Raw genomic sequence first — 27,974 nt, forward strand, 5'->3', positions numbered from 1 at the left:
GAATAGAGGCTTGCGGAGGTGGAAGAATTATTTCGGGTCTCACTCGGAGGGTTTCAGAATATATGTGAAATTATAGGCCAAAGATTAGGGCAAATGGAACTACGTGGAGCCCACAAGTCATGGCGCGCCTATCCCCCTGGGTGCATCGGCATGGCTTTCGGGACCCACATGGGTCTTCTCGCCCTCCCCAAAAGCTTCTAGAGTCTTTTATGTTTCAAAAAAATTATCATAAGGTTCCATCATGTTTGGACTTCGATAGGTAAGATTTTTCTGCAAAACAAAAAACATGCAAAAATAGGAACAGGCACTGGGCATTAAATTAAAAGTTTAGTCCAAAATATTATATAAACTGTTATACAAAGGATACAAAAGTAATAATATAACAGCATGAAACAATCAAAAATTATAAACACGTTGGAAAAGTATCAGGGAATCCAACAACTCCTACGGGAGTAGCACAGCCACATCGTGAGTTGATCATAGTGATGCCGAAACACAGGAGCGAGAAAAGAGAACACAAGTGGGGAAACTGGCATAGTGATCAAGTTGCTCTAAAAGGAGCACGGGATGAAGCAAAGAAGCTACAGTTGGTCACACCCGCCTTTATTTTCCATAGACTAAACTAAAGGGAGCATAGCTTTTTCTTTGAGGGGTCGACAGGAGCATAGCTTGGGAGCAAGCATATGATTCATCTTGGGGCATGAAGCGACTTGTACAAGGGAAGGACATGACGACACCTACCTACAATAAATACGGATCGTAGTTTTGTGAGAATAAAATTACTCTCATTCTTTTTTGGCGATGTCATGAAGTTAGAGAGTTTTGTTTCATCCGATTAATCTGGTCTGATAGGTTTATGTTAGGACATGTATAATGATTGATAAAATGGTCTTATCTTAAGTCTTGCATATAATTTAGAGAAGACATAAAAATTTGTCTACAATGAATTATCTATTAACCTTATCTTCAATATGTAGTCATTCCTAAAAACGTGATAAGACATATTGTGTTAAGAGATCGTCTCTTGTCTTCTTTTAAACAAAAGAAGACAAGCCTTTTCTTATGAGTTCTCATCATTTATCCCACGTGGCATCCTAAAATAGCACCATTGTACATGCCTTTAATGTTTCAAGTTTTTCTTTTTGTTGATTTGATTCTTTGTGAAGGTGAATTCTCTCACACATTATTATCGTGTAATTGCAGCCTATTTACCTAAGCCTTGAGAGTATTTCTTCTAGGCAAGAGATCTCGGTGTAATTCTTTGTCATAAAAGTTACTTTGTATTTTCTTGAATCATAGATCCAAATCAGTTTACCTGTATGAATATGAATAAAATTAGGGAAATGATATGTTTCAACGCGCTGATTATCACGCTTGCGTCCGCCACCTTGGTTGCACTCCGCGCGTCCCCACGTGACGTGGTGGGTTTGGCACAGCAAGGCAAGAAAAAGCAAAAAGAAAAAACTGTAACAAGACTTCTATTGCCAAAAAAAATTACAACATGACTTACACTGAAAAAGAAAACCGTAACAGCAACAAAGCCTTTATTGCAAAGGGTCAGTTCTTTTGCCAGCTTAAAAAATAAGCCGCCTCCCTAACTTTTCCAGCAAGCCAGCTTATTTTTAAGCCGCCCAAAATAAAATCTACAATTTGACCTATGTTTTGCAAAAAAAAACTGCAACATGAGCCATGTACTGCAGAAAATTACTGCAACACGACCTTTATTGCAGTGGTAGAGGGTGACGCTCGGCCATGCGTAGCAGCGCCCATAAAATTACAATCATTTCTTAAAAAAACTAGAATAAATGCGCTAAGCAGGCCGATGTTTACACAGATATGTACGGAAATACAGCAACAAGTATGTGATGCGATACCGATCTCGAAGCGAACGGTCAGAGTGACATACCGAGAGCATCTGACCTTGGGCAAAGAAACGAATTTTTGGCAAAGCATCGAGAAGATAATCAAACTACAAATAGCGGTATGCAGCATCAGAGCATAACTACTGTCATGCAATTACCAGCTCTGGATCGACAGATTCGGTAATTCTAAACCAGCCGTTACAATAGAATAGCTGAGCCAAGCCAATTTTCGTGCATGTTCTTCTATGCACAAAATGGAAAGTGAGCATGTCCAAGATACCATTGCTAACTCTCAATCATGAAAATGAACACACAGAACGAATCTACACGGCTGGAAAAGCAAATCAATGCACATTTGTGTGCAATAAAACTGTTTGCAGATCTAGTGGAGATCGACAATATCCTTGTTACACTCGAACAGGTTTCCTGCAACACAACAGACATGTTGTGATCACAAATCAGTTAAGGAGCATTCAGTCGCAGAAGTTTCTGATAGCATACCACATACATAAACAGTAAAATCAATAGCAGGTTTACTGCTTCTGGCATTCCTTGGTACAGTAACAGTCATGTATTTGAAACTACTCCCTCTGTAAAGTAACATAAAACGTTTTAGATAACTACTTTAGTGATCGAAAACGTCTTATATTACTTTAAAGAGATGGTATTACTTAATGCTCTGGATGTAACAAATTTTTATTTTCGTTTAAACTTGTACAGACTGAGGTACAATAAAGACAAAATTTTGTTGTGAATAGTATCTTAGAGAGAAACAATGTTAATAAATATTCACTGCACAATTAATCTTTTTTATTCTCCTGACATGTATTGTATTTTGAAATGAAATTTTATAGGATGCTAGATTATACTACAATCTATATGTTGTTCAAAAACAACTTTCAACGAGGGGGAGGGGGTGTACCCTTAGCAATGTGGTTAGCATGAGTAGGCGAGGGTATGTACAACAGACTTATAGCAAAGGTTGTCGTACACTCATACAACAATCTTTCTAAAAATAGGTTCAGTCGCCTCATCGGAGCACAACCTATGTCCTATGAGGAGAGACATCAAGCGTGGTGCTCAGCACACAGAAACTTGAGTGTTACCGCTTCCGATGTCCCACGACCCTAGACTAGTCCGAGCCTTACCTAGGCCCCTCGGCCTACGATACCCGGCCTCCAGTCGAGCCTCAACTCTTAGGAAGGGGGAGAGTGACTCTCTTGAGTTTATTCAAGTAGGGAGTGAATGATTTACATGCCTATTAGGGGCCTTATATAGCCTAGGTGATGCGGAACATCCTACGGTCATCCCCATGGACCTACCTACGTCTCCCCAAGTGCCAAGTGGACTGATGACATGAGCACGTGCAAGAGCTCTCGAGACCGAGGTGACATCTCTACTTAGTGATATTCCGTATGATCCACATGAGACATGGCTACTACCTAAAGCCGGAACGCTATGCGTGCTTAGGTACCAAGAATACTCTCCCCGACATGCTCATGATGATGGACAAATCCCCAAGTAACGAAGGAGCACGACGAGAGGAACCAGAGAAAGGCTACAGGCCCCGAACATCCGGCCCCTGGAGATGTGAACCACAGCAGCAGCCCAGCCAAAGAGCACCTACAGGCACCAGACATCCGGCCCGACCAGCCCCGAACATCCAGCCCAGCCCCGGAAATCCGGCCCCTCCTATGCATAGAGCAACCGGAATCGGTCCCCGCCGGCCCGACCAGCCCCAGACATCCGGCCCAGCCCCGGAAATCCAGCCCCTCCTATACATAGAGCAACCGGAATCGGTCCCCGCCGGCCCGGACATCCGGCCCGACGCGAGCCGCTGAACATCCGGCCCCTGTCTGCGCACAGTGAACGGGCCAAAGGCCCATGTATCCCTCCAACTCGCCCCAACTTGTACAAGCACTATATATAGACCTCTCCCCTCTCCATCTAGGGTTAGCAATGTGATGGCTCATTAGAGATAGAGCTTTGCTCATCGACTTATCCCCTACTCCTTTGGAGACCGAGACCTCCTAAGGAGAAGATCCCCCAAGTGGATTCAAGACCCCTCCTGAGGGAAGATCCCCCTATTGGATTCAAGACCCCTTTTGAGGGAAGATCCCCCTAGTGGATTCAAGACCTCTTTCCTCATGGATTGGGATGAACTAGTTACCATGTATCCTCCCTTGTTGACTTTGGATCTTGTATCTCCCCTTTGTGTATGTGGATTTAGGACATGTATGATTGGATCTCGTTGATTTGAGTGTTTTCCTCTCTTGTGTTCATCGTGTTCTTCGGGAATTCCCCTCAAAATCATGAAAGATCGGCCATTAGGGTTCCGCCCTACATCATCCTGGTATCATGAGCCATGGTTGATCACAAATTTGGAGTCCCTACCCCCACCTTCTAGCCTAATCTTGCTTTGTTTGTCCCAATTTCGAAAATCCTCACAAAAACAGCCCTACCAAAAAAAAAATCTGATTTGTTGGTGTGATGTTTTGTTTGATTTGATCCATGGATTTGCTGTGTTACTGGTGGATCTAGCTTCCCTCCACTTTTCCCCAATTTCCATCCACGAAATTCCACGAATTTTTGCCCTGATTTTTCTTTTTCCCACCTAGTTCATCGAGTTTGTCCACGAATCAGAGGACTTGGACATCCGGCCCCTGGCAGCAATAAACATCTCCACCGCCACCATATTTCCCCAACTTCACCAATTTTGACCGGAGTTCCACCTATACTTCCGCATACCACCATCGCTTATCCACTATCACCTCCGACAATTTTGACACATTTGTTTTGAGAATTTGAGTTGCGGTTTCTATTTCCTAACGTGTTTCGGCTACTTAGGGACGGTTCGACACCGACATCACCGCCGCTCATCTTCGCCACGAATTCGTCATCGACCACTTCCATCATCATCCGCCATTGCTTACAAATGACAAACCACCGTCAGTAACCTCGACGACATCTTTGTATACTCTCCCTTGCCATTGCATTGTTAACCCCGAGCCCATTTTTGCGTCACTTTCCTATCCATACTAGCCATTTGAGTATTACCGGGCAACATTACTTGTGCACTTTAGTGATAATCGATCTGCACCTTCCATTGCATGCATATATCATCGTATCATCTCTTGTGTTATCAATTGTTCTCGCATATACATCATTGCTACCTTGGTTCAAAAATTTCGCATAAGTGGCCAAAGGACAATATCAAAAGAACAAAAAGCTTTTAAGCAAGAGGAAACAAAAAGCTTGTAAGCAATAGCCATAGCATCCCCACATTGCATATCAAATTGTCATATTCGATCATCTTGGATCATAGTGAGAGAACCACCGGGAGCCATACATACATAGCATACTTGGGATAAAAAGTCGATACGCTTTGTCTCTTATAGGTTGTGCATAAGTCTTGTATCCGCCTATTGAGCAATCGTGCTAGCCTCTCTCTAGAGTTGTGCAACAAGAGCATTTTCCGTCGATTCCACATTTTGAGCTCGTTCCTTGGTTGCACGACCCCATTTATCTATCCGTGCGTGTGTTTCCGTGTGCCACATATTGCTATTGGTCTACTTATTTCACTTGCGAATTTGTGAATCTCTTTCAACATTATTGAATCTTGCTAACAATTGCATAATTTTTGTGCCACCATCCTCACCAAGCTACTCCAAAAGATTTACTTGTATAGGTGTGAGAATCGACAAGATCCGGCACCAATTGTGCTACTTCCATAATACTACATTGGGGGATCTTTGATCCATCTTCAACATTGGATAAGGTACATTTGGTCTAGTTCTTTGCTTTCTTCCACTCACATATTTGCTTGAGAAAATGGATAGGCCAAGTACTTCTACCAACCCACTCTTCATCGAGCAAGAAGAGAAGCCCAACAACTATGTCACCAAGAACCAACTATTCAGTGTCGTGGTTCTAAGTCTGACAATGATGTAGGGGGGTAAGTATGAAGAGGCAAGACCTTAGCTATAGAGGAGTTGTAGGAACGCAAGATTTACGAGTTCAGGCCCTTCTCGGAGGAAGTAATAGCCCTACGTCTCGGAGCCCGGAGGCGGTCGACTAGATTATGGGTGTGTGAATTACAGGCGTGCGAACCCCTGTTTCGGAGGAGGGGGTGGCTTATATAGAGTGCGCCAAGACCCCAGCCGGCCCACGATACAAAGGGTTCAATGTACATTAAGGCAGGGCGTTACTGGTAACGCTAGTAATAAAGTGCTATGATGACCATAAAAGCTACTTAATAACCGACCGTTAGCATGCGGAGTGCCTTTAGGCCACCTGACCGTCGAGTGGCTTGGTCTTGGTCGAGTGATTGCTTCTTGGTCGAGTATCTTCAAGTCTGTCGAGTGAGAAGCCTTCAAGTCGATTGAAAGATGATTTCTTCTGGAGATGTCCTTGGGTAGGTCAGTTTGGACAGGTCCATGACCCTACCCTAGATACACAGCTTCATCATTAGCCCCCGAATGGATCGAGGTTTGAGTGGGACAGGGTTTGAGCATTTTTCCGACTCGTTTTTCATTGGGTGACGTGACTTTGGCAATTGTACCCTGCACAGCTCCCAACGTTATTGACCTCCCTGACGATGATGAAGAGCCCGAGAGGCCTTTGACGAGGAAGAGTAGGCAAGCTCCTACGATAGAGGCGCTACGGTCGACGCCGAGGGCGGAACCAGTCGTTCAGGACGCTGGCGACGCCAATCGGGGTTCTGTTACCTTCGCCGTGCCACTATCGAGTGCCTTGCCTTCTTCGTCGACTGCTCAGGCCCCTGTCGACCCACCTTCGGTTTTTGCGACCCATCATGTCCTAGAAGACGAAGTGAATGCTGCCAGGGAAGCTATACGCCAGGCGGGTGTCATGATGAAGAAGATGAAGATGGTGCGAGACGCCAGTCAGGCCGCCTACGACGCCAGCTCAGCTCTCCAAAGCAACGTTTAGGTTAGTTGGTCGCCGCTTGTTCTGTTAGGATATGATATCTGAAGAGTCCTTTCTGAAAATCTTTGCGTTAGTACACCCATTGGGTGCGTTGCTTGAACTCTGAATTAGTGGGGGCACGCTGAGTGCACCCACTGGGTGTAGTCCCCGAGACTGCGGTGGAATGCGGGCAGTCGACTGTAGTCTTTGTATCTTGTCGAGTGTAAACCGAATTGATAGTTTGTCTCTTCCACTCGGTCTGGTCGAGTGGGGTCGGAACCGGTGGGGGCATGCCAAATGCACCCACTGGGTGTAGTCCCCGAGACCGCGGTCGACTGCTGGCAGTCGACTGTGGTCTGAGCTCTTTCTGTTATATTTTTTTTACTCCCTGCACTCGACTCCGGCGGACCGGTCGAGTGGGATCAGAACCGGCGGGGGCACGCAAAGTGCACCCGCTGGGTGTAGTCCCCGAGGCTATGGTGGACTGCGGGCAGTCGACCGTAGCCTTAGTAACTTTTTTTTGCTGTAAAAATAACTTCTCCCCTTTGATTTCAGAAATCTTGTGATCTTGGAGCTCGCTTTGCTGACTTGGAGAAACAGCAGATCCAACTGAACCTTGACTTGGAGCTGGCCAAGACAGAGCTGCAAAGGGTCAAGGACGACGCCACTGGTAAGACGAATTTGTCGACTGGTCTGTCTTAAGCTTGAGTTCTCTTCTGCTCTTTCTGAATCAGGCATCATTTCTTTGTAAAAAAACTGAGAGAAGCTCTGGCGAAGAAGGACCAGGATTTGGATGCTGCTCGAAAGGAGGCTGACGACAAAACCGCTCTAGCTGCTCAGAAACTGGCTTCGGTCGGCCAGTTGGAAGAAGAGAATACCAGGCTGAAGTCTGCTCTGAATGACGCCAACAAGGAGTGCTCGCGCTGGAAGAAGGAGAATCTCATCCTGGGCGAGAAGATGGAAAGCATTGCTCGCAGGAGGGACGATCTGGAGAGCTACCTGAGGAGTCTTGCCAAGAAGTTGTTCATCAAGCTTGAAGGTGCACATTTTGTTCCGACTGATTTTTTTTTTGTGTCGACTCGGCGTATGTAAATTGACTTATCCTTGGATCGTGATGCAGAGTTTTGCCAGAACTTCAAGGAGGAGACTGGGCGGATCAAACCTGGTTTAGATCCAATCAATTCTCCTGTGAAAGATGAAACTGCCATGAATCTGCTCCGACTGAAATCCCGCATTGACGGTGTCGTGGACTACTTGGCTCGACTGAAGGTTGCCATGTCGCGGATCGACCCGGCACTTTGGCCAGAGGCTGTGCTCCAAAATGATCTTGAGTCCCTGATTACTCGACTAAATGAAATCCCTGACCGAGTGCAGGAGTGGAAGAAGTCTGCTGCTCGGTGTGGCGCTGATGTGGCTCTGTCTTTGGTTCGTGTCCACTGCAAGGAGGTGCGACAAGACAAACCGGCAGCAATCAAGGTCGCCAACACCCAGAAACATGACTTCCGGACTTTTATGGAGACTTTCATTGCTGCAGCCACTCGGATAGCCGACGGCGTCGACCTGGATGAGTTCGTCGAGCCTGCCAGCCCTCCTCCTGCGGAGTAAACAAACTTTTATGCCTCACTTTAAATTCGCCTCGGAATGCCGAGTGGTTTTTGTAATCGTTAATCTCTTTCGGGCGGAATGCTCGAGCACTTTGATTTGTGGTCCGAACTTGGTTTATCGTCGAATATCTTTATGCATTCCCCGTCGGGTGGGAATCGTTCTTTATTCGAGACAACCTTTGTATTTGCGGCGCAGCTCCGAAGGAGACGGTAGCAGTTGACCTGCACCTCATCGTCTTTGCGGGTCAGCGATGGATCATACGTTGTATTTGTGGCGAAGCTCCCCAAGGAGGAGGCGGCAGTCGACCTGCCCCTTGTTACTGCAGAGCAGGATGAAGTGTGCGTTGTATTTGTGGCGAAGCTCCCTAAGGAGGAGGTGGCGGTCGACCTGCCCCTTGTTACTGCAGAGCAGGATGTGTTTCAAACTTAGGCGAGCGCTGGACTGCAGCTAAGTCCCCAAGCGGGAGGGCTGCTCTCCACTCGGTAAGATTTTTCCAAGCTTAGGCGAGTGTCTGACCGCAGCTAAGTCCTCAAGTGAGGGAACTTAGGCGAGTACTGGACTGCAGCTAAGCCCCCGAGTGGGAGGACTGCTCTCCACTCGGTAGGATTTTTCCAAACTTAAGCGAGTGTCTGACTGCAGCTAAGTCCTCAAGTGAGAGAACTTAGGCGAGTACTGGACTGCAGCTAAGCCCCCGAGTGGGAGGACTCCTCTCCACTCGGTAGGATTTTTTCAAACTTAGGCGAGTACTCGACTGCGGCTAGGTCCTCAAGTGAGAGAACTTAGGCGAGTACTGGACTGCAGCTAAGCCCCCGAATGGGACGACTGTTCTCCACTCGGTAGGATTTTTTCAAACTTAGGCGAGTACCTGACTGCAGCTAGGTCCTCAAGTGAGAGAACTTAGGCAAGTACTGGACTGCAGTTAAGCCCTCGAGTGGGAGGACTGCTCTCCACTCGGTAGGATTTTTTCAAACTTAGTCGAGTACCTGACTGCAGCTAGGTCCTCAAGTGAGAGAACTTAGGCGAGTACTGGACTGCAGCTAAGCCCCCGAGTGGGAGGACTGCTCTCCACTCGGTAGGATTTTTTCAAACTTAGGCGAGTACCTGACTGCAGCTAGGTCCTCAAGTGAGAGAACTTAGGCGAGTACTGGACTGCAGCTAGGTCTTCAAGTGAGAGAACTTAGGCGAGTACTGGACTGCAGCTAAGCCCCCGAGTGGGAGGACTGCTCTCCACTCGATAGGATTTTTTCAAACTTAGGCGAGTGCCTGACTGCAGCTAAGTCCTCAAGTGAGAGAACTTAGGCGAGTACTGGACTGCAGCTAAGCCCCCGAATGGGAGGACTGCTCTCCACTCGGTAGGATTTTTTCAAACTTAGGCGAGTGCCTGACTGCAGCTAAGTCCTCAAGTGAGAGAACTTAGACGAGTACTGGACTGCAACTAAGCCCCCGAGTGGGAGGACTGCTCTCCACTCGGTAGGATTTTTTCAAACTTAGGCGAAACGGATTCGCAGCTAAGCCACCCACTGGGGGATTTCATTCGCAAACAGAAAACAATAACAATCACTGGGAAAATTATAACGCTCTTGTCTTTGAAAAATAAACTACAGGAGTTTTTTCTTATTACATCTCATCCGAGTGAGGATTCAAGTATAAAAGGGGCGGAGAAGCTCCGCATTCCAGGCTCGCGGCTCATCAATCTGGCGATCGACATTGTAGAGGTGGTATGCTCCATTGCGAAGGACTCTGGTGACTATGAAGGGGCCTTCCCAAGTAGGGGCGAGTTTGTGTGGTTTCTGCTGATCCACTCGGAGGACTAAGTCTCCCTCTTGGAAGGCTCGACCCTTCACATTTCTGGCATGGAATCGACGCAAGTCTTGTTGGTAGACGGTCGATCGGATCATGGCCATTTCTCTTTCTTCTTCCAGGAGGTCGACTGCGTCCTGCCGGGCTTGTTCTGCTTCATCTTCAGAGTAGAGCTCGACTCGGGGAGCGTTGTGAAGCAGGTCACTCGGCAAGACTGCCTCGACTCCGTAGACCAGAAAAAATGGAGTTCTTCCGGTCGATCGGTTTGGGGTTGTCCTCAATCCCCAAAGGACTGATGGAAGCTCGTCGACTCATGCACCTGCTGCGTGCTTCAGATCGCGCATCAACCGGGGTTTCAGTCCTTTGAGAATTAGGCCGTTTGCCTTTTCTGCTTGCCCATTCGACTGGGGGTGAGCGACCGAAGCATAGTCGACTCGGGTGCCCTGAGAGGCGCAAAAGGCCCTGAATTTGTCAGAATCGAAGTTTGATCCATTGTCAGTGATGATGTTGTGCGGAACTCCATATTTAAATATCAACCCTCTGACAAAACTGATAGCAGTGCAAGCGTCAAGATTCTTGATAGGCTTGGCTTCAATCCATTTGATGAACTTGTCGACTGCTACTAGCACATGAGTGAAGCCGCTCCTGCCTGTTCTCAGTGGTCCAACCATGTCCAGCCCCCAAACAGCGAAGGGCCAGACGAGTGGAATGGTTTTCAGGGCTGACGCGAGCTTGTGCGACATATTGGAGTAATACTAACATCCTTCACATTTGTCGACTATCTCTTTTGCCATTTCATTGGCTCTTGGCCAGTAGAATCCCGCTCGGTATGCTTTAGCCACAATGGTCCGAGAGGACGCATGGTGACCACAGGTCCCCGAGTGGACATCATCAAGGATCATCGGACCTTCTTCTGGTGTAATACACCTCTGACTGACTCCAGTCGCGCTTTCTTTATATAACTGTCCTTTTATGACTGTAAAGGCCTTGGATCGTCGGACGATCTGTTGAGCCTCTTCTTCGTCCTGTGAGAACTCTTTCCTTAGGATGTATGCAATGTACGTTACTGTCCAGTCGGAAGTGATGACCAAGACTTCCATGATCAGGTCGACTACAGCTGGAATTTCAACTTCAGTCGGATCCATAGCGCTTTTTGGCTGCGGGGCCTCTTCACTGAAGGGATCCTCCTGAACTGATGGTATGTGAATGTGTTCCAAAAACACATTGCTGGGGATGGCTTCTCATTTGGAACCTATTTTTGCCAGATCATCAGCTGCTTGATTTTTCAGTCAGGGTATGTGGTGAAGCTCAACCCCTCAAATTTTTTCTCCAGCTTTCTCACTGCATTGCAATAACCAGTCATGGCTAGACTTCTGACGTCCCATTCCTTCATCACCTGATTAACCACTAAATCTGAGTCGCCATAGACCATGAGGCGACGGACGCCGAGTGAAATGGCCATGCGCAACCCATACAAAAGTGCTTCGTATTCTGCCTCGTTGTTGGAGGAATCAAAGTGGATTTGAAGAACATAACTGAGTTTATCTCCTCTAGGGGAGACCAACACTACTCCGGCACCGGAACCATTCAGCATCTTGGAACCGTCGAAGAACATGGTCCAATGCTCCGAGTGAACCTGAGGCGGCAGCTGCTGTTCAATCCACTCGGCGACGAAATCTGCGATTGCCTGGGACTTAATAGCTTTCTTTGCCTCAAACTTGATATCTAAAGGAAGGAGTTCAATCGCCCATTTTGCCACTCGACCGGTTGCATCCCTGTTATGCAGGATCTCTGACAATGGAGCGTCACTGACGACTGTAATGGAATGATCAGAGAAGTAATGAGCAACTTTCTTTGTGGTCATATAAATCCCGTATACAAGCTTCTGATAATGAGGATATCTTTGATTCGACGGGGTCAAAACTTCAGAAATATAATATACTAGGCGCTGAACTTTGAAGGCTTTTACTTCTTCCCGCTCGACCGTAAGTACCGTACTGACGACTTGTCCCGTGGCTGCAATGTAAAGCAGCAAAGGCTCTTTACTGATTGGGGCAGCAAGCACCGGCTGGGTGGGGAGCAGAGCTTTGAGCTCTGCAAACGCTGCATCAGCTTCAGGAGTCCACTCGAACTTGTCAGACTTCTTCATCAATCGGTAAAGGGGCAATGCCTTTTCACCGAGACGAGATATGAATCGACTTAAAGCGGCCAAGCAACCAGTAAGCTTCTGGACGTCATGCACTCGCACAGGACTTTTCATTCGGAGTATAGTGCCGACTTTTTCTGGATTGGCGTCGATTCCCCGTTCGGAAACGAGAAAACCGAGTAATTTTCCGCCAGGAACTCCGAATGTGCACTTTGATGGATTAAGCTTGATATCATACCTCCTGAGGTTGGCAAAGGTTTCAGTAAGGTCAGTCAGCAGGTCGGAACCCTTCTGTGACTTGACCACAATATCATCCATATACGCCTCCACATTTCGACTGATTTGAGTGAGCAAACACTTCTGAATCATTCTCATGAATGTGGCCCCGGCATTTTTGAGGCCGAATGGCATGGTAACATAACAGAAGCACCCGAATGGAGTGATGAAAGCTGTTTTGATCTCGTCAGGTCCGTACAGACGGATCTGATGATACCCGGAATAGGCGTCTAAAAAAGACAATCGCTCACATCCCGCAGTTGAGTCGACTATCTGATCGATGCGGGGGAGAGGAAAATGATCTTTCGGACAGGCCCGATTGATATGTTTAAAGTCAATGCACATACGAAGTGACTTGTCCTTCTTGGGGACCATAACAACGTTGGCGAGCCACTCGGAGTGGTAAATTTCTCGGATGAACTCCGCTGCTAAGAGCCGAGCCACCTCCTCGCCAATGGCCTTTCTCTTCTGGACGGCGGACCGCCGGATATGTTCCTTGACAGGTTTTACTTTTGAGTCGACTCTCAGGCGATGCTCAGCCAGCTCCCTGGGAACACCTGGCATGTCAGAAGGCTTCCATGCGAAAATGTCCCAGTTCTCACGGAGGAACTGGATGAGCGTTTCTTCCTATTTGGAGTCGAGTGTTGTCGAGATATGAGTCGGAGCAGCACCGGGATCGGTCGGGTGGATGTGAGCTGTCTTCGTATCGCCAGTCGACTGAAAAGCCGATTCTGTGGCGGGCTTGGCTCGCAACAAATCACTCGGGTCTGCAGTCTTCTGGTATTCCTGCAACTCCACCACTGCCATCTGAGCATCAGCAATCTTCGAACCTTTCTAAAAACATTCTTCCGCTTTCTTCCGATTGCCCGTAATAATGATCACACCTTTGGGATCAGGCATCTTCAATTTGAGATACACATAACATGGTCGGGCCATGAAGCGTGCATAAGCCGGCCTGCCCAAAATAGCGTGGTAGACACTCTGGAAGTCTACAACTTCAAATGTCAACTTTTCTTTGCGGTAATTCTTGGAGTCACCGAAAACCACATCAAGAGCAATCTGGCCGAGTGATTCAGCCTTCTTCCCAGGAATGACCCCATGGAAACTCATGTTGCTGGCACTGAGTCTGGACATCGGAATGCCCATCCCTTTCAACGTCTCAGCATATAATATGTTCAAACCACAGCCAGTCCATCAAGACTTTGGTCAGTCGAGTGCCTTCAACCACTGGGTCGACCACCAGAGCTTGCCTCCCAGGGATGGCAATATGCGTTGGGTGATCGGACTGGTCGAACGTGATGGCAGTCTGAGACCATTTCAAATAACTTGGTGTTGTCGGAGCAACCATATTCACCTCTCGGTTGATGACTTTCAGTCGACTTTTGCTCTCAACATCAGCAAAAATCATTAGGGTGGAATTGACTTAGGGGTATCCATCGTCGCTATCTTCTTTGTCCTCAACTCTGTCTGACTCCTTTTCTTTATCTTTGGGCTGCTTGCCCTGGAACTGCTGGATCAAGAGTCGACACTGTCGAGTGGTGTGTTTTGGGTAAATAAAATTACCCTCTTCATCTTTCTTGATGTGGACGAGGCACGGAAAATCCAACACGTCATTTCCGTCCTGGTCTTTAACTTTCTTGGGGTTCCAAGGTCCTTTGGGTTTCCCCTTAAACTTTTCTTGAGTCACAGCCAAAGCTTCCCCAGGAGCAGCTGGCTCGGCTTTCCGCTTCTGTTTCCGATTGGAATTTCCTCCGGTTTCTTGGGCGACTGACTTCAGCTTGCCACTCCGAAGTCGATCTTCATCTTCTCCATTAGCGTACTTGATGGCAATCTCCATCATTCGGTTCAGAGACATATCTCCGATTCGACCGAATTTCAGATTCAGTTCTCTGTACTTGACGCCTTCTTTTAAGGCACAGACTGCCTGGTGGTTAGGCACATTCTCTACCGTGTGATGCAACGTGATCCATCTCTGGATGTAATCCCTTAAGGTTTCATTCGACTTCTGCACGCAGGACCGCAGTTCCGTCAACCCTGCCGGTCATTTGCATGTTCCTTCAAATGTGGTGACAAACACTCGGGCAAGATCTTCCCAAGTGTAAATGCTGCTGGGTACTAACTGGTTCAGCCACGCTCTGGCCAAGCCCTCCAACATGAGAGGCAGGTGCTTCATGGCCACCTCATCATTGCCGCCGCCAATCTGGACGGCCACTCGGTAGTCTTCAAGCCAAGTATCGGGCTTGGACTCGCCAGTGAACTTGCTGACTCCAGTCGCCAACCTGAAGTTGGGAGGAATCACAGCGGCCCTGATGGCACTACTAAAGCACTCTGGCCCCGAAACATGTGCTCTGCTGCTGGTAGGAGCATCTCTGTCTTGTCCTTCCCGATGAGCTCTGTTCCTGTCAACCAAACCTTGAACGAGAATGGATCTCGCATCGAAGCCTGGCTCTCTGGAGTTGACTGGAATCCTTTGCCCAACACTACGAGGGCGCCTAACATCCCGTTGTCGAGGCGCATACGACCCGCTCCTCGGGGGAGGGGTGGGCACTCAACGTCGATCATCACGATCGAATCGGTGATCATATTGCTCATGGTTACCATGCTGATTATGCCGGTCCCCACGTCCTTCACGCCTCGGGGGCAATCTTGGGCTATGAGCCGACTGGACTGTGTCTGCGGCAACGGATCTACTGTGAATCCTGTTCCACGACTGAGAAACAGCGGAATTTTGGTCTCCTGCTGCCCGGAGCAACGCTCTGATTTACAGCAAGCCTCTGCCAGCCTCCGACTGGGAAGGCTGAATCGACTCTGCTATGCGGGCTGCAGCTGCTAAATTCTGAATCGGAGTTCGATGTACCTGCGGGGGCGGGAAGAGCTGACGTCGACTGGATTCGGGAACCCGTTGTCGCGCACGCTCGTCGAGTGCTCGCTGGAGGTTCTCCAGTCGAGTGCGCTCGGCCAAGTTTGCCAGGCGCGCGTCCTCCAAGGCGCGAGCCTCGGGGGTTTCTCCAATGATAGGAGTGTGTAATGCATCCATGTTCCGGCGGCGAAGTTCTTCTCTCTGCAGCGACGTGAGAGGCTCGGGAAGATATTCCTCATGAGGACGCGACGGGTCGCCTCCACCCGCGCCTCCGTCGGTGCGGGGAAAACCGGGAGGACTGGGAGGTCCATCGACCATCAGAACCTCCGCCGCCGGATCGCTGCTGTCGCACTCGGATGCGGTCTCTGCGGAGCCGGTCGACAGGTCGAACAGGCCGTAGAGGGATTCATCGGGCTCGATCGCCGCGACTTGAGGGGTGGCCGACTGGCGTGCCACCGCGTGTCTCACCCACCGCTGGAGTCTCGGCCGACCAGAGCGCTTGCACCGGCGGGAAACTGGGAGGGAGGACACCACAGGAGCCGACCGGTAGGGGGTCGACGGTTGCCGCAGGAGAACGCCGCGGTCGCACGCGCTAAAGTGCGTTGCCCCGCGGACAGGGAGTGCGTCCACGTCGAGCGGGGCCTCCTGAAGCCACGCGGAGTCATCGGCGATGAACGTGAGCGTGCCGAGACGGATCTCGCGGCCCTCCACCAAAACTCCGCCGAAAACCATGATGATTCGGGTCGAAAAAGATCGCAACTCCTCCAACAAAACGCTAAAACACCTGCCCCATGGTGGGCGCCAACTGTCGTGGTTCTAAGTCTGACAGTGATGTAGGGGAGTAAGTATGAAAAGGCAAGACCTTAGCTATAGAGGAGTTGTAGGAACGCAAGATTTACAAGTTCAGGCCCTTCTCGAAGGAAGTAATAGCCCTACGTCTTGGAGCCCGGAGGCGGTCGACTGGATTATGGGTGTGTGAATTACAGGCGTGCGAACCCCTGTTTCGGAGGAGGGGGGTGGCTTATATAAAGTGCGCCAAGACCCCAGCCGGCCCACGATACAAAGGGTTCAATGTACATTAAGGCAGGGCGTTACTGGTAATGCTAGTAATAAAGTGCTATGATGACCATAAAAGCTACTTAATAACCGACCGTTAGCATGCGGAGTGCCTTTAGGCCACCTGACCGTCGAGTGGCTTGGTCTTGGTCGAGTGATTGCTTCTTGGTCGAGTATCTTCAAGTCTGTCGAGTGAGACGCCTTCAAGTAGATTGAAAGATGATCTCTTCTGGAGATGTCCTTGGGTAGGTCAGTTTGGACAGGTCCATGACCCTACCCTAGGTACACAGCTTCATCATTCGGCGCGCATAGAGCTTTGCACCAAGAGAATGAAGCATTGAGCGATCGCATCGATCAACTCACCACCAACATGCGACAATCCAAAGGACGAACAAGAGACTATCTCGACAACAAGCTTTCCAACCACATGGAAGAGCTCGACGCCAAATTGGCAACACAAATGGATGACTTCCGAGCCTTGTTGATCAATCGTTCCTCGACAACGTCATCAACATAATCAAGACGGCGCAAGTCAAGTCGACACTCTTCGAATACATCTTCGGATTCAAGTCACTCAAGACCTCGTTCGCCTCATCGTCAAGTTCATGAGGATCGTCAAGAATCATAAAAACCATTCCATGGTAATGGTTTGCAAGGCCGCCTTCAAGAGCGCGAACAACAACGTCGACAAGAACAAGCCGCGATGGACCAAGAGCAAGCTCCAATACGCCAAGTAAACCAAGATGGTGACGCCCTTCGACAAGAGCAACAACGCCGTGACAAACAAGCCCTTGAAGCCCAACGTGCTCTAAATGAAGCAACCCAAGCCGTCCGCGCACGCAACCAAAAACAAGAAGCTGCACACCTCGAGGAGCGCCAAGAAATGAGAAATTGTGCAAGAATCTCACGACCTCAACGTCAAGCTAATCAAGCGGAGCACGAGGAACAAGCGGTCGAAGACCCTCAACCAAGGCAAGAGCGCCATCACAATAGACCCGCACGCATTGAAGAACAATGCCACGACAGGCTCAAGTTCACCATGCCTAAGTTCTCCGGAAGCAATGATCCCGAAGACTACCACCCAGACTACCTCCATTTCGTCGCATCGAACACAGCATCGACCTCGTCCCTGGCGCACCCCTACCGAATAAGGCACCATATCACGTCAACCCTGAAGAAATACAAAGGCAAGTACAACATCTCATTGACAATGGGCATGTACGTGAGAGCTTAAGTCCTTGTGTCGTTCCGGTTATTATTGTGCCTAAGAGGGATGAACTTTTCACATGTGTTCTGATTGTTGTCCCATCAACGCTATCACCGTTCGCTATAAGCATCCCATTCCACGCCTTGACAATATGCTAGATGAGCTTACCGAGCCACCATTTTCTCAGAAATTGATCTTAAAAGTGGCTATTACCAAATTCGCATTCAAGAGGGTGATGAATGGAAAACCACTTTCAAAACCAAGTTTGGCTTGTATGAGTGGTTAGTAATGCCTATGGGCTTATCCAAAGCACCTAGCACTTTCATGCGTGTGATGCATGATGTTCTTCGCAAATACATTGGCATATTTGTTGTGGTCTACTTTGATGATATACTTGTATTTAGTTTATCTCTAAAAGATCATGTCAACCCATCTTAGGGTCGTTTTGCAAACTCTTAGAAACGAGCGACTTTATGCTAATATGGAGAAATGCACTTTTGGTGTTGACAAGCTTGTTTTCTTGGGTTTTGTTGTGTCTTCTAAGGGTGTTCATGTAGATGAAGCTAAAATTGAAGCTATTAAAACTTGGCCACAACCAACCAACTTGCAACAAGTGTGTAGCTTCCTTGGTCTAGCCAGTTTTTATCATAGATTCGTTAAGGACTTTAGCACTATTGCATCACCATTACACGCATTGAGTAAGAAGAATGCATCATTTGTTTGGGGACCATCCCAAGATACCGCATTTCATGAGCTTAAGAATTTGCTTACACATGCTCCATTGCTTGCATTGCCCAATTTTGATAAAGCTTTCGAAGTGCATTGCGACGCTAGTGGTAATGGCATAGGAGGTGTGTTGATGCAAGAGAAGCACCCAATAGCTTTAGCAAGAGACTTTCCGAAGCGCAACTTAACTATCCCATTTATGACAAAGAGTTATAGCTTTAGTGAGAGTCTTGCATGTGTGGGAGCATTATCTTCGTCCTCGTGAATTTGTCATCCATACGGATCATGAGACACTTAAATACCTTAAAGGTCAAACAAAATTGAATAAGCGACATGCCAAATGGAGTGAGTTCATTGAGTCATTTCCTTATGTCATCAAGTATATCAAAGGTAAGAAAAATGTTGTGGCGGATGCTCTTTCCCGCAAGTGCATGCTTGTAACTCAACTTGAATTGAATGTCATAGAATTTGGGCACATAAAAGACTTGTATGCGCATGATGTTTCATTTGCCATTCCTTATGCAAAATGTCTAACGCATAACACTTGGGAGCCATATTATATAAAGGATGATTATCTAATGAGAGCTAACAAGCTTTGTATCCCCGAGTCTTCTCTTCGTTTGTTGCTTTTGCAAGAGGCTCACGGTGGAGGACTCATGGGACACTTTGGACGCGACAAGACATTCCTACGCTCTCCAAGAATTACTTTTGGCCCAAGATGTTTCGTGACGTCTCACGCTACACCAACTGATGCTCTACATGTCGCAAAGCTAAGTCTAAAGCTCAATACCATGGTCTCTATATGCCACTTCCTATTCTGTATCACCCATGGGAAGATATTAGTATGGACTTTGTGCTTGGTTTGCCTAGAACTCAAATGGAAAAGATTCGGTATTTGTTGTTGTGGGCCGTTTCCATAAGATGGCACACTTTATTCCATGTAACAAGATAGACGATGCTTCACATGTTGCAAATCTCTTTTGTAGGGAAATCTTGCGCCTACATGGAGTGCCCAAGACTACTATGTCGACCACGACGTCAAGTTCCTTAGCTACTTTTGGAAGACCCTATGCGCCAAGCTCGGAATCAAGCTACTCTTCTCTTCGGCAACCATCCACAAACCGACGGCCAATCAGAGGTCACCAACCGAACGCTATCGTCTCTCCTCCGCGTGTTGATCAAAAAAACATCAAGGAGTGGGAGGAGTGTTTACCCATCACCGAGTACGCCTACAATGGAGCAAGACACTCTACTACCGGCAAGTCCCCCTTCGAGGTCGTCTATGGATTCAATCCATTGTCCCCATTGAACATTCTACCGCTACCTCTACAAGAGCGCATCAACATGGACGCGAGTGCACAAGCGAGCTATCTCAAAAAGGTGCATAAAGATGTAAGACAAGCAATCGAGCGTCAAGTCCACCGCCTCGCGACCAAGCTCAGCATCAACAAGCAACCCATGATATTCAACATTAGAGATCTTGTGTGGCAACACCTTCACAAGGACCGCTTCCCCAACGAGCGCAAGTCCAAGCTACTACCTCAGCCAACGGACCCTTCAAGGTGATCGCACGCTACAACGATAATGCTTACAAGATCGACATACCACGAGACAAGTACAACGTGAGCGACGTCTTCAACGTCAAGGATCTCTCTCCCTACCATGGTGATGAGGTTTTCGATCCGAGGTCGGATCTTTCCGGACGGGATGATGCCGAGCATCCTAGGGTCATCCCCATGGACCTACCTACGTCTCCCCAAGTGCCAAGTGGACCGATGACACAAGCACGTGCAAGAGCTCTAGAGACCGAGGTGACATCTCTCCTTAGTGATATTCCGTATGATCCACATGAGACATGGCTACTACCTAAACACAGAATGCTATGCGTGCTTAGGTACCAAGAATACTCTCCCGGAGATGGGAGATGCTCGTGATGATGGACAAGTCCTACATGGACGAATGAGCATGACGAGAGGAACCGGAGAAAGGCTATAGGCCCCGGACATCCAGCCCATGGAGATGTCAACCACAGCAGCAGCACAGCCGAAGAGCACCTACAATCATCGAACATCTGGCCCGACAGCCCCGGACATCCGGCCCCTCCTGTACAGAGAGCAACAGGAATACGCTCCCGCCAGCCCGGACATCCGACCCCAGTCTGCACGCAGTGAACAGGCCAAAGGCCCATGTATCCCTCCAACTCGCCCCAACTTGTACTAACAATATATATAGACCTCTCCCCTCTCCATCTAGGGTTAGCAATGTGATAGCTCATTAGAGATAGAGCTTTGCTCATCCACTTATCCCCCACTCCTTTGGAGACCGAGACCTCCTAAGGAAAAGATCCCCCAAATGGATTCAAGACCCCTCTTGAGGGAAGATCCCCCTAGTGGATTCAAGACCCCTCATGAGGGAAGATCCCCCTAGTGGATTCAAGACCTTTCCCTCACGGATTGGGATGAACTAGTTACCATGTATCCTTTCTTGTTGACTTTGGATCTTGTATCTCCCCTTTGTGTATGTGGATTTAGCACATGTGTGATTGGATCTTGTTGATTTGAGTGTTTTCCTCTCTTGTGTTCATCGTGTTCTTCGGGAATTCCCCTCCAAATCGTGAAAGATCAGCCATTAGGGTTCCGCCCTACATCACTAGGGGTCCTTTATAAATGACCAAGACTACCCTTCAAAAGAGGAGATGGGAGAGTAGAACTATGTAATCTTTAGTCCTTTAGCCCATGCGCCTCTCGCTAACCTGAAGGGGAGATCCCCCCCCCCCAAATAGAAAGGCTTTTTCGCTTGAGTTGGGCTTCTTTGCTCCTCTATCTTCTAGTTTGACTTATCTTTTATGGGCTCTCCTTCCTTTGACTTGTTGACCATGAAGACTTGCTTGGACTTTTGTTGAGCAAGGTGACTTGCTTGGAATTTTATTGACTTGTGTTGACTGTCAATGACTTTTGTTGACCGTCTATGTGGAGTGGCATGTAGGACTTGGTTGGGGCCCTGGGGATAATTTTGGATATCACACTATATATACAAGAAAATAACAAACTTTTCATAGCTTTTTAGCGGTGCCACCATTCCTCAGTAGCAGCAGGGTAGCACCATAAGGATTGGTAGCAATATAACTTCTCTGGAAAATAGAGGTGTCCTAAAGAGCAGTTTACTAAAATAACTGCATTTTGAGTAATTTCGCACCTTAACTGCCAGGGTTCCAGTACTCGTTTTTCAGTATTTGAGGTTTGGAATCTAGGCAAGAAATCATAGACATACATTTGGCAAGAATATGTAAAAAATATTAACATCAGATCAAATCCTGAAACTTGAAGGTATTTCAAACTCACGCTCAATTATCTAATTTACCTTCTAATGATGCACTTAACAGAGAACGTGTCCTGAAGTGATATGTCCATCTAGCAATAATTGAATCTCACTGCACACTTGCTTCTCTGTGGAACATTGAATTTATTGGCAGTAGCCTATCAGAACAGCTGCATAACCTCAATCTTTAGTTTTGGTAAAACAGCAAATTAAATGAAGAGATTGCTTGCTACAATAGTTTTTTTTTGGGGGGGGGGGGGGGGGGGTGAAAATATACAAGATATTTGGGTATATACCACCTTAGAGGTTGCAGCTTTGGGTATATAGAGTTAATTGCACAAAAATACCACAATTGGGGCTAGGTTAATGAATTGGTATCATTTTTATTTACTTTTTACAAATCGGTGATGGCCGTGATGGCCGGTAATGCAAAGGCAGTGATGGCCGGTTGATGACGTTATGACAGCAATCCTGTCTAGTGGGACCCACAGTCAGCAATGATGTAGCAGCGTATGTTGCACCGAAAGACCTGGGAGGCAGCCGAGGGCTTCCCGGAGTTCCACTACATGCGATTGGAGGGGAGGCATGAAGTGACGAGGACCGATTCGTAACCACCTTGACACCGCGAGCACGTGAAGGTTGTCGATGGTCGTCGGGGATCAACCGATCCTTGTCGCCGGCGGTAGAGCTTGACGGAATCACATACGCGGCCCTTTTCTTTTGAAATTGAGCTGGGCAAGATGCTAGTGGGGTTAAAAGGGCGGCAAGGACAGGAGGAATAGGAGAGGGAAGCCGTGGTAGCGACAGGATATTGCTCGGTTTGGTGGCGGCGATTCTGGACGGAGCCGAAGATGACGAGGCTCGCGGGCAAAATTGCGCATGCTTGAAGCTTAAGAGAGGGAGTAGGAATAAATGCAGGGTAGGAGAGTTTCGGGGTGCTTTTTGAGGGCTGGCAACAAGCGCCGGGAGGCCGTCATTGAAGGAGCTCGGCATGGTAATGAACGACAAAGACAGCATGCCGCGGCGATGCGGACGTACTCAGGGGCTGCGGAATATGCAAAGGAAGCGAAGGGGAGGCAGCAGGAAAGCTCACCGCTGGCCCGGCAAGGTGGAGATGGGAGTGCCGAGAACAGGCTCGCCCGCATACATGCGCTCTGGCGGTAGAGCGGCGAGTAGCACAGGAAACAGATAGAGAGACGCACATCGGGCATTGAGACGTGGGAGCACGTTGGTGCGAGAAACCGCTAGGTGGAGGTGGAAAGAAAGGGTTGAGTGGCGTCGGTTTCATGCACACAAGGTGCTCGATGGAAAGTTTGCGGCTCAGGAGGAAGAAAGGGAGGATGGCGAGCAGGGCATTGCTCCTGCGTAAGCAATGGAGCATAGGGGAACAATGGTGATGGGGAGGGAGAGTGATGGGGTGTTAGATGCACGGTAGGAGCAGCGTTTTAGTTCCCAAACCTCTCCAACACCAATGCTTCCATGATGTAAGCTGGTTATGTGTTGGCCTCCTTTCCTGTCACGAGAGAGTGACAGGTGTATCTGCTGTGATGACGCCATGTTGCCATCCACCCAACAGTTGCAGTGTTTGATGGGGAGGAGACCCCGTCCACCATGATATACGTGGTTACACAACTCGGAATCACAATAGATATATGAGTGTTGCTGATGGTTTCTTGTTCTCCATTTCTTGGTCAGACCTGCGGTACTTTGTCTTATAAGAAATTATCTAGCTTCTTGGGTGAGCTAATCTTTATTTGATTTGTACGAACAAGGTGGTGACGTTGCAGGCTAGCACAGTGCACAAGATGCTCCGAGTTACAGAGGGTGTGTCCAGCATTTTCACAAGGCCATTTGTGCCAGAACTTTCTGTGTCTTGGTGCATTCAGCATGAACAAGCCCATCATTGAAGTGTCTTCTGGGAATGGCCACGGTGATGAGAGGAAGAATCATTAGGAGTGTGATACAGAGAACAAAGGAGAAAGCAGACGAGCTGGTCTGACACCAGGTTTTACATGAGAAACTCACACTTTTTCTTTGCAGCAGAAAACTAAGCCAAAATTCACACTGCCTTTAAGATCTTGTGGAAGATCCAGTACTCTGGGAGGTATTTAAATGAACCAGATTGTATACATATATCCAACATAATTTGTGGTGATATATAACAAACTTTATAAAAGCATATAGAGCATTGCCAATGATACCTTATTTCAATTCAGGAGCATATAGAGCAGGGCAAGGTGATACGGTATGATCAGGCAAGCCACTTATGAACTCGTTAGCAGCCTGAAGACAGCCATGCAGCATTTTCTTCTCTAACCTTACAAGTCTAGTGGCAACTTCTTTCTTTGGCTCCAAACTGCCCTCGGCCAACTGGCAAACACAAAAGCAGTTCAGTAATGTAACAGAGAAATGAGGAAAATATATACACAAGAACCCACGGCTCGTTACCATTGCTTCATCCTCGTCCAAAGTAGTCGGATAACCAGCCAATCTTGATTTCAGGTAGACAACAAGTTGGTCAAGTACAGCTCGCTCTGAGCATGGACTAACCTAAAGAATAGCAGTTTTAGGTGAAATGTCGCATTTTATACAAACTATCGTGCCATAATCCTATTATCAGAACATATCTTGGTTAGCAGTTTTTCTCTACATTGATAAGAAGTCACATAGATCATTGAGTATATCCCTAATTTCACCCATTGTAATGCAGATAAATGATGCTAGTGTCCCAGCCACCGCTCATTTTGTTTCAGTGATATATGGTTAATGTCGACCAGATATAATCCAGTACAAAAAACCAGGTGGAAACCTTTACTTGACTAGGATCTTGAGCATGCCAAGAAAAGGCTTCAAAAGTAAAACCAATTTCCAGATTACATGTTGAGCTGTCTTCAATCTCTCGCTAAAATTTCAACCAAAGGGAAAATACGTATTTTGAATTTTTTGCAAAACCAAGCCAGTTCTCTACATCAAGGGCTTAGCCTAGCACCAGTTTAAAGACTTATTATAAGCACTATGCAGGTCATGAACGGGTTGGTTACTTTAGGGAATACTACTTTGTTCAACTTGAGAATCTAAACCGAACCTTCCAAATAGAAGCCTCATATAAACCTAAGCAAACAGAAGGTGAATTCAAAGGGTTACAAACAAGAAGCCAAAAAGCCTTGTTCTTTTGTATATATTGCAAATCTGCTGAGACCACGTGGAGTCGTATTTTTTTAAAACGTATGATGCACGGTGTTGCATTGTTATCATGTTGCTCCTATATTTTTTTCACGATATTTGACAACATCTAAGCGGGTGTTCACTTTGCTCGGCCACGGTTAACTAAAGTGAGCCTATGTGTAAACCACCTGAGATACAAGTCAAGCTTGATATGAAATAACAGGAACTGCCCCATATAGGTCAAACACCATTCACGACAATCTAGAGATCAGATAGTAATTTATCAAATGCAATATGTTGCAACGTCAAGGATGGTAAGCCGGCTTACTGGACATGTATCACCTTCTGACGAAAGTATACATTGCATTTCATCTGGATCTGAAATGTATCCTAGTCTCAAGTATGGCAGCATTTCAGAAATAGTTTCCTTCTCTTTGCCTACACAGACCTGAAAAGTGAGGCATATCAATATTCAACACATTCTACTCTCAACTAAATAGGAAAAAGGAATTGAAAGTCCCACTTGGAATTTTTGGATAGCAAGCTTTCCATTTCTTTGAGCGACCATTCTCTTCTCTTGGTATTGAGGATCTTCAGTGTTTAGGGATGCCTGTGATAATAATTTAGGCTTGGTTACAACAACCAAATAAGGACTGTAAAACAGTTTTAGAAATCCCACCTCGATTGCTATGCGATCATATGGATTGTCTTCATCAACAAAACCATAATTGAGAAGCAACCTGGAGTTTGGTTGAGGCCCACACCTGGATAATTATATATTTAAAATCATTGCATACAAGAACAGTACATGAGATCTGTCTACAACATAAATCAGCATCCTAATTACCAAATATAATGAATGAGGACAAGATCAATGCACTGAAGCAAACATAATACCAAACAATTATTGGTTCTCCTGCTTTGTACGGCCGATCGACCAGCAATCGAACAGAACCATCAACAGCAGTCAGCATTGCTTTGCAGTTGCTCTTGTACGTCAACAGTGGTGGGCCCAAGGGAACTAGTGCAAATCTTCGAGCTAAACTAACCTTCTGCTCTTGAGATAAGAAGTACAACAAAGTCAATGGAATGTAGTTTGGGTATGGAGAAATCACAAGCAATGCAATGTTGTTCTCACACAAAACATTAAGCAAATAAGACAGATTTAAAAAAAAATCTGCACTAAATATGGAAAGATAATCTAGAGACAATTGAGCATTGACTGCGAAAGAACAAGATATGTAACTTACAAACTTTCCTAGTGTTACGCTCAAACACTTCATCTACCGTTTGTTCACGATCATGGTACGTGTGCCTCGCCCGATTCTATCTCCTATCGCTTTCATCTCCCTTCGCTAACCCAGCCACCCAGGACCCAACAGGCGCACCGTACTTTCGCTCGAACCCCTCTGTCATATTGATTCCCCATCACCACCATGTCGGCGGTCGGCGTAGTCGAACTCCGCCAAGGCACTGCCCCGCACTGATCCCGCGTGGCCACGTACGCGACACAACGTGGCGGAGTCAGCTCGCACCAGCGCTTCTCCCGGGCCACGCAGCACCACAACCATGGGTCATCTACCCAAAATCCGGCAACCGTCCGCGGTAGCACCGTCTCCTCCTGTCCTCCAACGAACCACGGCCATACCCATGCCACCATCCACGTCGCACCGCTGTTGTCCCCATCCAAGTGGGCCACAGTGTCGCCATCGAGCTCAAACCGCACACCCACATCCTCGCCAAGCCGGCGCCATCTCCGATCTCATGGGGTGCCATCTCCCAGCCCCATAGTAGGCACAGCATGTATAGGTCCAGTTACCACCATTGCATTTTGATGTAGCCCACCTCAGTTACCATTGTTCCTGTGATATAGTTACCAATTACCTATGTTACCTTACCACAATGAAAATGATGTAGTTATCTACATTTCAGAGTTATCATCATAAAATTACAGTTATTGAACTCTATAATTATAATTACCACCATGGCACTGATTTTAGTTTCCCGGCTATTCGGGTTACAATTATCATCAAAGCATTGTGTAATTAACCCGTAGTTCATGTTAGAGTTGCCACCCATCTTCCGTTGATATAAATATAGATGTCCAACTTCCGTTGCAGTTACAACACCATGGCAAATGAATGTGATTATCCAGTTGCCTAGGTTTCCAGGTATCAACATGGCACCGACAGCCACCCAGTTGTTTATGGTATAGTAACCATCATAGCACTAGTATAGTACCAATCATCCAAGTTACTGTTCAAAAAAAGTTACCCATCATCCAAGTTACAATTACCAACACCGCAATTATGTAGTTACCTTAGCTAATTGACGCAGCGCCTGTAGCTCTGCTCGAGGTCGTCCAAATCGACCATAGCACTGAAGGGAGCGCGTCGAACAAGCGCCTGCCTCTTTTCTTGAGTTTGTTAAAAGTCCTAGTCTTGAGCCCTTTAAGGATCAGTGTGTTAGCTCATTCTGCCAGCCCGTTGCTGCGTGGATGAGCGACGGAGGCAAAGCACAGCCTGATCCCAAGCTCCACACAGTACTAAGTGAACGTGGCGCTGGTGAATTGGGTGTCGTTATCAGTAATGATATGGTTGGGTACCCCGAAGCAGCACACAATTCCTATGAAGAGTTTGGTCGCCGTATTCGCGGTGACCTTGGCGACGGGCTCGACTTTAGTCCACTTGGTAAATTTGTCAATGGCGACGTAAAGGTACTTGTAGCCCCCAACTGCTCAGGGGAATGGCCCCAAGATATCCAATCCCCAAACTGCGGAGGGTCATGAGAGGGGGGTGTTTTGAAAAGCCTGAGCGGGTTGACGAACCCGCTTTGCATGGAACTGACAAACCTCGTAGCTTTGAACTAGCTCGATGGCATCCTGGAGGATGGTTGGCCAGTAGAAGCCTTGCCGGAAGGCCTTCCGACCAGCGTGCATGATGATGCGTGGCTACCGCACTCGCCTCCAAGGATATCCACGAGCAGGTCGCGGCCTTCTTCCTGAGAAATACACTCAAGGAGGACCTG

The 27,974-nt window shown here is 47.5% G+C and overlaps 1 protein-coding gene across 5 annotated transcripts; it reads right to left on the reverse strand.

Annotated features, from left to right (window-relative positions):
* Window positions 1-1,921: 1,921 nt before the first annotated feature.
* On the reverse strand, window positions 1,922-26,791 carry LOC125509252 (fructose-bisphosphate aldolase-lysine N-methyltransferase, chloroplastic-like). Of its 5 annotated transcripts, none has more exons than XR_007284016.1 (8): window positions 25,845-26,791; window positions 25,627-25,711; window positions 25,471-25,557; window positions 25,276-25,395; window positions 24,231-24,332; window positions 23,984-24,152; window positions 21,825-21,952; window positions 1,922-2,288 (listed from the first exon to the last, which is right to left on the reverse strand). XR_007284016.1 is itself a non-coding variant. In XM_048674182.1 (7 exons), the coding sequence occupies exons 1-6, from the start codon at window positions 26,228-26,230 to the stop codon at window positions 23,985-23,987; spliced, it is 948 nt and encodes a 315-aa protein (XP_048530139.1). In that variant the 5' UTR covers window positions 26,231-26,791; the 3' UTR covers window positions 1,922-2,288; window position 23,984. The 5 variants fall into 5 exon arrangements, 2 of the variants coding, with proteins under 2 accessions (XP_048530139.1, XP_048530138.1); XR_007284015.1 differs by having other exon boundaries at window positions 21,825-21,925; window positions 25,845-26,790; XR_007284014.1 differs by having other exon boundaries at window positions 21,825-21,910; window positions 25,845-26,783.
* Window positions 26,792-27,974: the final 1,183 nt, after the last annotated feature.

This window comes from Triticum urartu, chromosome 5 (genome assembly GCF_003073215.2).
Source record: "Triticum urartu cultivar G1812 chromosome 5, Tu2.1, whole genome shotgun sequence".
NCBI classification, from domain to species: Eukaryota; Viridiplantae; Streptophyta; class Magnoliopsida; order Poales; family Poaceae; genus Triticum; species Triticum urartu.

Coding starts and splice junctions, on each gene's coding strand:
- LOC125509252 (XM_048674182.1), bottom strand. CDS start 26,230: ATGAAGTGTTTGAGCGTAACACTAGGAAAGTTTGTAAGTTACATATCT. Junction 25,558..25,626: donor ATGATCGCATAGCAATCGAG/GTGGGATTTCTA, acceptor TTATTATCACAG/GCATCCCTAAACACTGAAGA. Junction 25,396..25,470: donor TTGCTATCCAAAAATTCCAA/GTGGGACTTTCA, acceptor CTCACTTTTCAG/GTCTGTGTAGGCAAAGAGAA.